General features: G+C 38.2%; 1 protein-coding gene across 3 annotated transcripts in view; it reads right to left on the bottom strand.

The window, feature by feature from the left end:
* Positions 1–12,021, bottom strand: part of PAXIP1 (PAX interacting protein 1) — a 74,741-nt gene extending 62,720 nt beyond the window's left edge. For all 3 annotated transcript variants that reach the window (XM_031939506.1, XM_031939505.1, XM_031939507.1), the window contains exons 1-4: positions 11,629–12,021; positions 7,239–7,373; positions 3,882–3,925; positions 548–611 (exon numbers count right to left, since the gene is read on the bottom strand). In XM_031939506.1, coding sequence (XP_031795366.1) covers positions 548–611; positions 3,882–3,925; positions 7,239–7,373; positions 11,629–12,006 — 621 coding nt within the window. In that variant the 5' untranslated portion in view covers positions 12,007–12,021. The remainder of the gene's footprint in view (positions 1–547; positions 612–3,881; positions 3,926–7,238; positions 7,374–11,628) is intronic.
* Positions 12,022–14,457: the final 2,436 nt, after the last annotated feature.

Consider the following 14,457-nt stretch of genomic DNA (forward strand, 5'->3'; position numbering starts at 1 on the left):
TGGATCAAAGAACCCCCTCCTCTCCTCCCCCCCAAGCAACTGGCTTATGTGTAGATAAGGACTATTATCTCTATTTTCAAAATTAATGCTTTCAGAAGCTCCAAGAAATGGGGAGGAAAAGGGAGAATTGCAACTTTTAAAAGAACTTTGGGTATTTAGAACAAAATTCTCAAATCACACTGGGTGAGAGTTTAGTATTAGGCCTAAAAATTCTCCTAAATTTCAAATGGCTTGGCTATATAGCCTGAATTATGTATCATTTTCAAATAATGAATAATAACTTTATTTATTGAATTATTTAATCTAGTATGATCCCCTCCTAAAAATGCCTCCTACCTAGCAAAAATAAATAAACTTTGGTACTAAAAATAACTATAATTATGATGTAAAATGTTTAGCAAATCTATATTAAATATTCAATTTAATTAATATCTCCCCTAAAAATTTTTTGGATTTTTATCATCTCAGAAAGGTTTTAAAAAAAAAATCCTCAGAAATCTGTTAAATTAGGATTATAAATATCATAATCATTCAAAATGATGCTTACCTGAGAAAGACAGGCAGTGACTCCAAAAAAGATCTGACAAGATTCTGGAGAAAAACCATTCACTCTGGATAACAGCTATTAAGATTAACAATCCAACAAAACATTCTATATTTAGAATTTCAAGCATCCAATGTTTGAACATTTTCTTTCCCCTTTCAATAACAAAAAAAAATTACCCCTAAAATGTCTTTATGGAAGAAATGGGTTGAGGGTGAGCAAAAAGGCATGTTCAGCCACAGTGAACAAGTACTAGATTAAGTAAAAATGAAAGTCTAAGAACAGAATCTTGTACAATAAGAGAAAATATAACATGGAGATAACAAGGGAGGGGGTAGACACCGAATTCCTTCATTTTATGAACTAATTAAATGAGTTATAAAGCAAATTACAAAATTGAACCACTTTCCTACCTGCTATAAAAATTGAATTATATAGCCAGTGGAATAAATTAAATCCTAATAATATACATATACAAATAAGTACATGCTTTTTCAAATTTGAGAGTGTGGCAATTTTCTAAAGTACATATTAAATAAAACAGATTTGGGAAGGAAAAGAATGAAAATATTATTATTCAGATACTTTTACCAAAATGGCATTAGACTATAAATCAAGAGACCAGGATTCTATTCTGAAATCTGCCATTATATACTTGTGTGGCTTTGGACATCACAAGACTCAATATACAAAATGAAGGGGGGTGAACTAAGCTTCTATGATACTTTTCAAAAATTCTACTCAAGAAAAATTGCTTTTCAAAATAATGTATCTATAATTTTCAAAGAACAATTTCTGAAAAGTACTCTTTCACCAAGTAGAAAAGTAGCTAAACATTATTTTGAAACAGGAAGACAAGAAACACGATTGGGATTTCAAGCTCTTTTGTTTCAAATTCTAGGTCTCTTATTTTAAAAAAGTAGCAGGACATAGATCTGATCCTGCAATATAGCAGTTCAAGAGATTTTTTTTTCCTTCCAGAGATTCTGAGATCAAAGGGGTCTAAATCCTTTCAGAAGCAAATGCTGGAGTATCTTGGCACAGCAAATAACCTGAAGATCAACTCTTTACTGCCTCAAGAATCTTCATGAGAAATATAGCCATTACTGAAATTGGCTCAAGGGAAATGACTTATTAACCCAAATGATTTCTGGATAACTAAAAAAAAAAAAAAAAAAAAAAAAAAAAAAAGACATCATTACAACACTTCCAAAAAAAAACTCACTCTAGTGATTCTTTTAAGCCATATGATTATAAAATCTTTCTACAGAAACAATCTTAAAAGACCATACCAACTGCTTCTCTTTACTGAAGTGAAATCTAATCTACAAATTAAATGGTCCAATCATAACTACCTACTTGCTGTCCCTCAAATACAACACTAAATCTCATCTTAGTGCTTATCTCATGTCTGCAATGGTATCTTACTTTGCTTCTGACCTTAAATCCCTAGTTTCCTTAAGAGTCATCTATTTACCACATGTTTTTATCAAAATGCTTGTACCTCTTATTACCTTGTCATTTATAGCCTGTCTAGACCCATGTATATGTAACATATAACCCACCTCTGAATTTCTTGTCAGCAAAGATAGTATAGGTTTTTGTCTTTGTATTCCCAGAACCAGACAAACCAACTACATTTTAACTTCCCACTGCCAGATAGTTAAATCAGTGGCAAACTGAGGGTTAGAATCCTCATTTCTGAACTAGAGCTCTAATCTGGGCACGACTTTAAGAACAATCACCTTTAAAGATATGTTTGTTTTGTCAATTTTAAATCATCAGATCATAAACTTGGCACTAGAATGGACATCTAAGGATATCAAGTCCAATCCCTTCATTCTCCAGATGATAAGACTGAGACACAGAACCCACTATCACAGCTACTAAGTATTTGAGGCCAAATTTAAACTTAGGCTTCCCTGACTCCAAATCCATAGTAGTATACATGTACATGCATATACATATACAGCTAGTACATCAAGCTGCCTCTTAAAAGTCATCACAAATGGAAAGAGAGGTCATTTTTCATGTGAAAACTGACCTTTCTCTTTCCATTTGTGATACTGTGACTCCAAATCCATAGTAGTATACATGTACATGCATATACATATACAGCTAGTACATCAAGCTGCCTCTTAAAGTCATCACAAATGGAAAGAGAGGTCATTTTTCATGTGAAAACTGACCTTTCTCTTTCCATTTGTGATACTACAATGGACTACAGCATGCACTTAAATGAGCTATCTGGCACATCTCTAAAGTGAGAGGGCTGGACCTGGAGATTACTAAGTTTCCTCTAAGCTCTAAAAGTCTATGCTCTAGAAACAACTTTTAGGAAGGCACAATCTTTCTGGAACTCATTTCTCTTATCTAAATTATAGAGAGGATACTAAAGTCATAAAGTTAGCAGATAGTATATCAGATGATCTCTAAATACTTTCTAGTCAAGTACCTTTGACTTTATGCCTTCCCTATAATATCAGATATTTCTTTCAAATAATCTTTTCTAGAATGTATTTTGCTTTGTGGAAACTTTCATATAGTGGATTTTGTTTTAAGAACATTCACCATAGTAAAAAAAGGAAGCATCAAGAACAGAATTATAAACAGAACAGTGGTAGATACAAGGAAGGAGTGGGATCAGGATCACAGAAAGATTAGTAACAGAACAGGAGGAAGAAGTGAGAGCTAACTGAATTAAGAAGGAAAATATGACACTAAAAGAAGTTAAATGTGAACAAAGAGTCATATAAGGAGAGGAGGCAATAAAGTGAAGATGTGGTTTCCTTTTAAGCAATGAAGAGGTATGTTGGAAATTACATAGCAAGAGCTAGAAACATTGGGAATTTGGTAACAAATATTAACAAAATCCATTTTTTACTACAAAGAAGACAACACAAACACCAGCTTCCATGTTATTAAGATATAAGACATTGGGAGAAATTCTTTCAAAACTATGGGAGAAAATGATAAGACAAAATTTTACCATTCAAATCACTATTATGAATCTTTTGGCTAATAAAACTAAAAGATGGCATAAAACAAAATTGAACATAGCCAAATTCAACTTCAACAATTTTTCATCATCTCTATCTTGACCTAATATTCCATTAAATTGTAAATAATCAGTGATCTAGTTTTATTTTGTTTTCTTTTGCCTCTTGTTTACACTAGTAATGACCATTACATGACTAATAATTTTCACATATGATGGGTAATTTTGGAAATGGAGTTCAAAAGTAGAAGTTAATTCCAAACTAAAAAGTCTTTTAATCAAGAATTTACTATAATCTCAAATTCAATATGTTTACTCCCTTAACCCCTAAAAGGATACGGCAGAAGAGCTCCACACCGAACAGATAAAATCACCCAGGAAGGCTAAAAGAGAAAAGAAAAATTAATGAAATTAAAATTTTTTGTAATTTATAACAAAAATAAAACCTCATATTTCGCTAATATATTTCTTCTAACAAACACTTAAAAATAATAACAAAACATCTAGATGTTATGTGTGCACAATTAATCAGAAAAGTCATATTCAAGGTCAGTTTTAATGGCCCAGTGTTGACCATGGAGCACATTTACATCAAATTTCACAAAGGTTTTTTTCTAAGATCTCCCATTTGTTTTCTTGACAACTGGTCAATTCCCTTTGATCTCTTTCAGGTCTGACTAAATCATCAATTCAGCAATCCTTTGCCAATTGATATTGTTCCAATACCATTTGGAACAATAGTGTTCCAAACCATTTCCCTTTAAATCCCCTATACTACCACCTTCCTTTCCTTTTAAGTAGAGGGCTTTATCTTATACTTAAAACAAAAAAAAAGTCTCTGAATTTTAATCCTTTCTTTCTTCTCTGAAAGCCTGTTCCTTTAATCATACCTTCCTTTTCTCTAAGACAGTTAGGCAACATACTGGAAAGACTGAGGACTTGAGTTCAAATTTGGCCTCAGACACACTTACTAGCAGTGTGATCCTCGGCAAATCTATCAAGTCTGTTTGCTTTATTATCTCATTTGAAAAATGAGCTGGAGAAGGAAATAATAAATCACTCCAGAATCTTTGTGACATGGTGTCACAAAGAGCTGGAAACAATAAACTGACTAAATAATAAATAAATTGACTCTCTAATCTTCAATTTCTCTTTATTCACTACCAAAGTGTTATATTCATAAAGTACAAATCCAACCATCTCACATTTCTGCTCAATAAACCTCAATGGTTCCTTATTATCTCCAATAGTTCTTTATTATCTAGCAGCAGTCAACCTCTCTAGCTGTCCTCTATACCTGGAATGCCCTTCCTCTTCATCTCCACTTTCAAGAATCCCTAATCTCCTTTGAAACTAGTTCCAAGTATCACTCTATATGAGGCCTTTCCATATCCCAACCAACCCAAACTGCTGGAGCTTTTTTCTCTAAAAGTTCTCCTACCATGATTTTATATGCACTTATTTATGAATATAGTATCTCTCAATAAAATGTAAGCTAGCAAAAAAAGAAAGAAGAATTTAGATAGTGCCCACTATGTAAGTATTAAGTGCTTTACAACTATTAAATGGCAGAGAATTTTCATTTTTGTCTTTATATCCCCAGTACCTGCCACACAGTAGAAAACTTAATGACTGGTTGGACTAAAAATAATTAAGCACCGATTAGTTGGAAATAAACAAAGAATACAAAGACAAATACAGAAAAGCATAGCTGTCTTCAAGGAGCTTGAAAAGTTAAGAAACTTGTCATCAGGAATGGTATATATGAAAAATAAAATTTGATGTTCAACTACATGTTACTGTAGTTTTCATCATAAATTTGTAAGCATAGCAGAATTTCCCTACAATCCAGCTATCCTTCATATGATAAAAACAAATAGCATTAGCAAAAAAAAAAAAGCTACTCTACGAAGTTAAGATGACCTAGACAAAGAATGAATATGGACGGGGAAGAAAAATTATGGCAAATTATCAGGAAAAGCTGAGTTAAAGCAGAATAAAAAGCAGGGGACATAAAACTAACTGGTGGAAATCCAGGAAGGCAAAGTTCAAAAATTTTAAGTTTGTAGAATCAAATATAAATAAATTTTACAAATGAATATTAAGTAAAAAAATAAAACTTCCTTGTTGCCTTAACTTTAAGTTTTCATTAACTTAAATACATAGCAAAAATTAATGTTTTACTAATGCCATTGAAATTTTGCTCTTTTTAAGTAATTTCATATTCTTGCATTTTATCTTCATAACCAAATATCTATTGTTATAATTCCAACTTTACAGACAAAATGCTTAGTGTTCAATGACAATTAGTGAGTGAATTAGAACTTAGAGCTTAAAAATTAAACTGTGTTGGAAATGATATATCAATCAACAAACATTTAAATATATGCAAGGCACTGCTAATAGTGCTGGGGATATAAAAAAACAAAAATAGTTTCTGCCCTCAAGCAGTTCACATTCTTGGACAAAAAAAAAAAAAAAAAAAAAAAAGCCAAAAAATTGTATATGCAAGTTTATTCACAATCTAAATAGAAGGGTAACAAAAAGCAACAGGTATGGATCCAGAAAGCTAAATAGTCAATGTGAATCAAATAAAGGCAGAAAGAAAGCTATTAATCTAGAGGTCTTTAGTAAATGCCTATTAACCGACAATAAACTACACACAGACAACAAAAAGCTAGTCAATTCTCAATTATCTGTGTTCGCGAGACAAACAAACAAATAAATAAATAAATGAATGAATGAATGAATGAATGAATAAATAAATAAATAAAATACAGATAATGAAAAACCCTAAGCCTGCTTAAGCTATGTGCAATGATTCTAAACCAAATTTTCAATATAACTTAGTCTTGAATTTTAAACCATGTCCTATGCTAAACAATGCTCACTAATCTTAAAAGTCATACCTGTGATACCCAAACCAGATGAGAAATATAGCAAATAGGGTGCTCTTCTGCCCATCCCTCAAATTAGGATTATTTCCCTCTTATCTTATTATCCTGACATTGAGTCATAAAGAAAGCAATCTTAGGGTAAGATTTCTTTCCTTCTACCTCAAGTCCAGGGGGACAGTATCTCCTTTCTAACAACGAAGCACTAATGATTAGAGAAATAAAAACGTGTTTCATGACATAATTTCAAAATACCCAAACTGGTTCTGGACTTGGACTGCATGTTCACTTTCCACAACAAATTTCCTTACTATAGGGAAAGAAAAGGTGAACCAAATGAAATTTTTGGCTTGAGTCAGCTGCAAAGAATAAGTGGACATTTTAATTTTCTTATTTAAAAGTTATTTTAAAAATAGGTTTTCTGGCAGTTCACCAAGAATTTCATGAAAAAATTGATAAGCTCCATGAAGCTAGGGACAGTGTCTATTTAATTTCTTCTTCACTTCTATTGTCAAGCATACTGTCCAGGACAAAGCAGAAAGAGTGCTTGACATGGTATATATGAAATTCAATAGTTTCTACAATACAAATAATGTTGGAGTCTAGTGATAATACTGGAATCTCCATCTAGTAGAATTTGGTATACCGTCATTATCAACCAAAGTTTAATTACCAAAAAGGCTTCAGATATAAGGTTGATACAACTACATGGGCCCTGAGAAGAATCATATTTAGATTTTAATATATTTGTCTAAATTATTTATCAGTAAAATAAACACAAAAATTTTAATTTACTACTCACTTTTACTACAGGGAGATCAAAGACTTCACGAGCTTCTCCAACCTCTGGATTGTCCCCATCTTCTGAAATTATATGTGAAGCTAGTGCATTATAGGAAACTTCCTTAGCTTTTCCAGCTTTCAAAAACTGGATAACCTAGAAAAAGAATATCTGCACTGAAATAAAGCAATATACTTCATTCTTCACTTGAATAAATCATGACAGTTCAATAAAACACTTTTTTCTGAATAAGAATCAGCAAATTTGAGTCTTTTAACACATTAAAGAAAGCCCCTTTTAATTAACACAATTTTTCTAGCTAACAAAATGAACCTGTTTAGTACATTTTATAATTGAATCATTAAATATCACAAATCATTACATATCAATTATGCTCAACAAATACTCCTGAAAGAATAAAGTACTATGTGGATAGTCTAGAAGTATTTTTGAGCAATTGTATTTATAATCTCTAAGTAATCAAATCAAATGAAACAGTTCAGTTACTGTTTCGATCTATGGCATCTCCTGATTATTCATCTTTAAATTTCTATTACTACACTGGGATCTCAATGATAGAATTCTGTAGTAAGTGGTTTGTTTTGAGTTTCATTCAATATTCAATAAATATTTTACTGTCAAATTAAAAACCTTTAAGGAGTAAGGTATACACATACAATTCCATTTGTGTAGGTTCTTAAAATATTAAGGTACTTTACAGTTAAAAAATTTGTTTTAATCATTTCAACACTGCTATGAATTTGAGTCTCAAATCTTGAATGCCATCCTTAACTTTTACTTCTTCCATGAAGTCTCTCAATATATTCTATTCCCATACTAGTACCTCTTTTAAACCCAAAGTCATGAATGTGGCATTCAATGAAAATAAAAATCTCTTGCATTGTTAACTTTTCACATTCTCTCTCCAACTAGACATGAAGGTGCGATATATACTTCCCTAAGTACTCCATTTGTTGAATGAAAACTGCATAAAGAGGATTAGATTTAAAAATATGCCATATATATAGAATATTTTTCCAAGTAACTAAAATTTCTGAGAACTTCAAATAATTACCATTTAAAATTAAGTATAGACAGTTTTCATAATTACCTTTTAAAATTAAGGAAAGATAATTTTATAAAATGATTTATAGAGATAGTTTTTAGTAATCTATGGCATATAAACTTTTAATCTTAGATAAGAATTTCCAAAAGCTCACAAAAAAGATATTAATGTCTTTTTATAATGATACTTGTATATTTAAAATATTAATCATTGTGTAATGCAGATCTAGAACCTCTTCAGATCTGGTCCAACTTCCATCGGATACATGCATACTGTCTCTCTAACTTCCTCAACAAGTGGACTTGTTTTGGACAGCTCCAATCATTAGGAAATACTTTACAGTTGAAATCTGCCTTCTTTCTATAGCTGTGCAGAATAAACAAACATATCTTCTACAAATCAATCCTTCAATTATTTAAAGAAAAATAATTATAATCCAAGTTCTTCTCTTCTCTGGGCCATCTTTAATCCTTTCAATGAAACTATAATAATTTTGAGTGCTCTAATATTTAGGTTGCCCTCCACTAAGTCAATATCCTTCCTAAAATGTATTAAAATCAAAACAAAGCATTTTAAACTGTGGTCAGGTCAGATAGTGCTATTACTTTCTTCAAATCAATTCAAAATTATATTTATCCCTATTATGTAAAATGTAGTGTCCAGATGAGGAATAGTTTATTATTTATTTCTTCTGAGTGCTAGCTTTTAAACCTCATGCATGCCAACTTTCAAATCAGAAGTTATCACATGTTTTTCTCCACATTCCCAATGTGGAAAGTTGCTTTGGTTAACTGTGTTTAGTTTTTTCCTTTTTGGGGGAGTGAGGGTGGGGATGGGGGAAGATTTAAGACAAATATATATATAACAGCTGAAAAAAAATTTTAATTAAAAAAATCTAAGTTAACCCTTATTCTTAAACCAAGAAACAAGAGGAACTTCTAAAAATTAAAGTTACACAAAGTCATATGAAATCTCCCAAAATTTTCAACCAGACTTTAGAATCATAAATTTAGAGCTAGGTTATCTAATCTAATTTCGTTTCATGGATAGAAGACTGAAGCCAGAGACATACTTTGCCCATGAAAAGAGTTCAACTCCAAATCAATACTCTCTTCCACTATACCATGTTTCCTTAATATGCTTTTAAAATACATGTGAAAGTTCTAATAAAAATAACAAGATAAAAACAATCAATATACTTGTAAAGTACATGATCCCTCCTCTTTCTGAAAGATTCCTGACAAACTATTAAAGTTTTATTTTTAAAATATCCTATTTTTAAAAATTTCCTATGGCATTCCACAGGGTACTTTTCATATTTACTTTCATATGATATAAAGTGCTATGTGATTATATTTATGCATATACTGATGCAACTTTGGTAATTTTTATGATTCCATCCAATCTTTAAACTTGAAGTATTAATCTCTAAATTTAAATTAGTGACACAAGAAAACTAAGACAAAACACAAACATACATATTGAATTTACTTAAGACTATGAGAGAAACATAATCATTGAAATATGAGCTCATCAGTCATTCCAATTCTTCCTTCTTCCTCATTTCTAATTCTTAGTAACTGTGTATCCTGCATCTGAATGATTTTAACTATAAGTTCCTTGAAATTAAGAGTCTTGTCTTACTTTTTCATTACTCCAGGTTATAGCTATACAAATAAATTACAAACAAAAGTTTATTTCAAAAAATGAGGTCATAAAAATGAGACCACCATGAAATAATCTGGTATTCTCACCACAATCCCTTAAGAATGAGGACATATTATTTAGAAAAGTGGATAACAATTCACGTTTTGTATTTACACAATAAAATTCCCATATCTATCAATACAGCTGTAGAAGACAAAAATATAAAATTTTTTAGTATTTTACTAAAAATTCTTGACAGGACCATAAAATTTATTTTTAGAAAACACCTTTGTAGAGGAACCTGAGACATTAAAATTCAGTGAAACTAGCTTGTTTCTTTTTGCCATCTGATAGCCTTTAGTTTTCTGTAAAATCTGGTTTGTGCCTTTTACACATGATCCTTCCAAATCATTTTAACTAGCAAAACATGGCTAAAGGGACATGTGTGTATGTGTATATTTCTAGACGCATCCTATCTTTATAAAGGCACCTACAGACTTGACACGAGCTGGTGGACTCCCTTTCTTTGTAGACCTTCCTTAACACGGGGTCTCTAATGCAGCAGGGGCTGGATAAAAGCTAGCTGACCAAACAGACTGGAGTGCCCAGAGAAGAGGTCCTTAACCTTTCTTTGTCATGAACCCCTTTGACAACCATCGGAAGCCACGGTTTTTAGATACATAAAATACACAGGGTTATCAGAGGTCAAAGACGTAGAAATAGTTATCAAGACGTTTTTTCCAAAAAAAAAAAAAAAAAATTAACCAGTTCCCGACCCTCGGGGCAAGGACCCTTACCCTAGAGTCCGCCCCCCGGCCTTGAGCAAACCCGATCCCACTTGTAGATTGTGCCCAAACCGCTCGGCCTCCCCAGGCTGGTCACCCCCGTCCCTTCCTCCCTCCCCCAGTCCCGTCCCGAAGCCGAGGCGTCCGCAGCAGCCCCGCGAGCCGCACGGCCACCCGATCGAGCACCCCGGACGTCCCCGGCGGCTGTCCCAGGCGGCCAGCACGGACACAGGAGAGCTACTCACTACCGAGCACAGCGCCGGGTTCCCCCTCAAAGCGCGACGTCAGGCGGCAGCCGGGGACAACTAGGCCCGAGCTCCCGTGCCCGCTCCAAGAGGCGCGGAAGCCCTGCGAAGCAACCCCCGGGCCCGAGGCGGCTGCTGCGCAGATGCCGCCGCCGCCGCCTCCACCAGTCAGGGAAAGCCGGCTCGCCCCCAAACGCTCCCGTTCCCCTTCCCGAGTTGGGCAGTCCACGGCGCCAGCGTGACCCCGTCCGCTCCCCTCCTCCTCCTACAGCGCCTCCTCCTCCTCCGAGCCCCCAAGCCGGCGGCGAGAGCTCCTCTCCTCGCCCGCAGCCCGCTCCCCCCGCCCGGCCGCCGGCGAGCGCGGAGCAGGCGCGAGCCCGGCCCTCACGCTCACCCTCCTCCTTCAACCACCCAGGGGCCCCTTGCGCCGGCGCGAGGCCGGCGCGAGACCAGCCTCCTTTTCCCCAGCCCGGGCAGGCCGGCGCGAGACCACCTCGACAATGGTACGGCCGCAGACTAGGGGGAGGAGGACGGGGGGGAGGGGGAGAGCGAGATGGGGTGGAAGGTGTTAAGGAGGGTACACATCCACCCGGAGTGGGTCGCGGGTGGGAGGGGGGAGTGGAGGAGGTAACGGAAGAGGAGCCGGGCAGAGTAAGCGGATGCGGTACCTTGGGATCGATGTCTCCCACCGCGTAAAATTTGACCTCTTTGAACATTTCCTCGGGAACTTTCAACTCCTCGTCCGACATGATCCCGGCGGCTCGACTGGCTTCCCTGGATCCGGAAGAATCAACGATGGCACCCACCCCAACCCCACCCACCCCCCACCCCCCCAGCGAGGCCCACTTCGGCCCGCGCGCACCCCGACTTCGCCCCCGGCTTATACGGCCCGGATAGTCCGGTCCCGGCGGAGTCTTTACGAATCGGGGTCCGGTTCCCCCCTCCTCCCTCCCTCCCTCCTCCTCCTCCTCCTCCTCCTCTTTTCCCCCCTCCCTCTCAGAACGGCCAAAGCGCGGGAGCAGCGCGCGCCCTGCGGGGCACACCATTCCCCTCAGGAGAGTAAGGGGGACAAGGGAAAGGGAAGCGGGGCCGGCAGCTCTCACCGCCTCTTCCCTGGGGCGAGGGGCGCGGAGGCGGTTTCCTCGCCTATCCCGCTTCTAAGAGAAAACCAGCGGCCCCGGGGCCAGCCCTCTCACCGGCGGGACCCGAGGGCTCGAATAGCCTCACCACCCCCACGTTGGGGCAAGAGTGAGCAGATCCCGGGGAAAGGGGGTAGGGCAGCCCCTCCCATCAACACACGTTCCCTCACACACTCACCCTGGGCAGCGCAGGCGCGGGGCGGAAGGGGCGGAGCGCCGGCGGGGGCCCGCGGGGGTCAGGACCAGCCCCGCTGTCAAGCCCAGGCTGGGGTGGAGGTGGAGGTGGAGGTGGAAGTGGAACAGGAACAGTAGGAGGAGGTTAGGTAGCGTTTGGGGCCCGGGACCGCGGCCCATTGGGTTGGGTTCTCCAGCCAGGACTTGGAATATTGGTGCACTTCTGGCCAGCCCCGATCGCTAACCGAAGCTCCCGAGCCGCCGAGACCCGCGAGGAGTGATTAGCAAAGTGGGGTTCGTACAAGTTCAAAACTCCGCCACGCCACGCTCCCGCGTGAACGAGAAGCGGCCCAAAGCGGCAGAGGCCCGGGTGGAGTCGGAGCTGGGAGCGGTGGGGCTCCCGGGGACACACGTGTGTGTGACCTTGGGAACTCGTCTCCCTTTTCCTCGGGGGTCACACGAGGAGCAACAGTTGTCCCGCCTCTTTCCCGCAGGAAGTGACCGGGACGGACCCGAACCCGAATGCGCCCCCTGGGGCCTGGCTGGCTGCTCACGTGCAGCGCTAGGGCCCGAGGTGGGGGTTGCGCCGCCGGCCACCATTGCTGACCCGGCGACCACTGCGCGGGAAGGGGAGGGGAGGGGAGCCGCGGTTCCTCTGGCTCCGCTTATTGCCGGTCCCTGGCCGCTGCTCTTCGCTCACTGCTTATTCACCGAGTCCGTGGCGGGTAGTTTGGGAAACGAGGTTTTGGGTTAAGGGCCGAGTTGTTCCCTGGCCCGTGGGTTCCCCCTCGCCTGCCCGGAACCTTCTTTCTCTTCTCCACCACTCCCCCTTCGTCCAGGCCAGCAGTTCCCCTGCTTTACTTGCTGCATTCCCAGTTCTGGCCGTGACGTTTATTTGCTGAATCCCGAAATCTGGGTGACCCAGAAGGAGCACCGACGTAGAAGAGTCAGAGCTTGAGGGGGCGCGGACGGATTGTGATGTGTGCGGGAAGTCTGCAGCTGCTGTTGGGAAGAAGCGCTCTCCCGCCAGGCACCCCACGCGGACAGGGGACCTACCTGCCGATTCGGGATCGCTTTGTGTGCTTAAATCTCCATCTTTGTTTAGTTTCAGTAACTGGGGAGCTCATATGAGCTCGTAGAACATAATTTCTTATGAGCAAGGGCTGTTTAATTTTTTTTTCTCCAACTTGTAAGTGTAATAAATTTCTGCCTTGTGGAACTAATAACAACCTAGTCTCAAATCCTTTGTGACAAACGTTCTGAAAAAAAGGAAGCTTGTATTATTCTACACCTCCTGTACTTCATCTTAGGTGCATTGTAACCAGAAGTAGGCTAGTAATTTCTTAAGGAGTATATTGAGATGTTTTAGCTATCAAATTTGTTTTTCCACAGAGATGTTTCCTTCAGACTCACTGAACTACATTTTATGAAATACGAACTATTCTTCCTAGAACTCCTTTCCATGTAACAAACAGAAAACTAATTTGAGGCGTGTGTGTATGGTGAGGGCAAGAGAAAAATAATTGAAATCTTTTAATTAAGGGTTATTTTAAATTACTCTGAGGCACCTAATATAGCAGATTAATTCATTCCTTCATCCTTTTTTAACAATTGGCCATCATTACTATAATTCCTCTCCAATACAGGGGGAAATAATGTGTACACTAGTTCCAAAAATATAAGCAAATGATGTACTTCCGGATCAGCTAGACAGATCTGCCCATTCCTTTTATTAACACAATTTTTAATTATTGGCTACATATAAGTGCATCTAATTTTAAAGTGTATGGAAACTAAAATCCAAGTAAACTAAAAGTAACCTTTACATTTGTAAAACAAAACAAAAAAAAAGTATTATACCTTGCTTCAGGTAACTACAACTTAACAAGGAATATGGAGTGTGTGGGGCAGAGATAGAAATCCCACAGGAACTCCTTATAAATTGATAGTTTTAGAGAATTACTGAGGCCTTATCACATTGCTTAGTATTTTTAAACGAAAGAACTGGAACCAAGGTCTGACTGATTTCAAGAACTGACAATTTGGCTCCTTTGCCACCTTAGTATAGTCACAATTAAGCAAAATATTGCCCAAAGATGTTTACATACTTAATCACAATGTTTTACATAAGTAGTAAAGAAAATGTCAAATACTAGGTCTCTATTGTAATTCATGTGCCCTTTT

The sequence above is a fragment of the Sarcophilus harrisii genome, chromosome 5 (assembly GCF_902635505.1).
Source record: "Sarcophilus harrisii chromosome 5, mSarHar1.11, whole genome shotgun sequence".
NCBI classification, from domain to species: domain Eukaryota; kingdom Metazoa; phylum Chordata; class Mammalia; order Dasyuromorphia; family Dasyuridae; genus Sarcophilus; species Sarcophilus harrisii.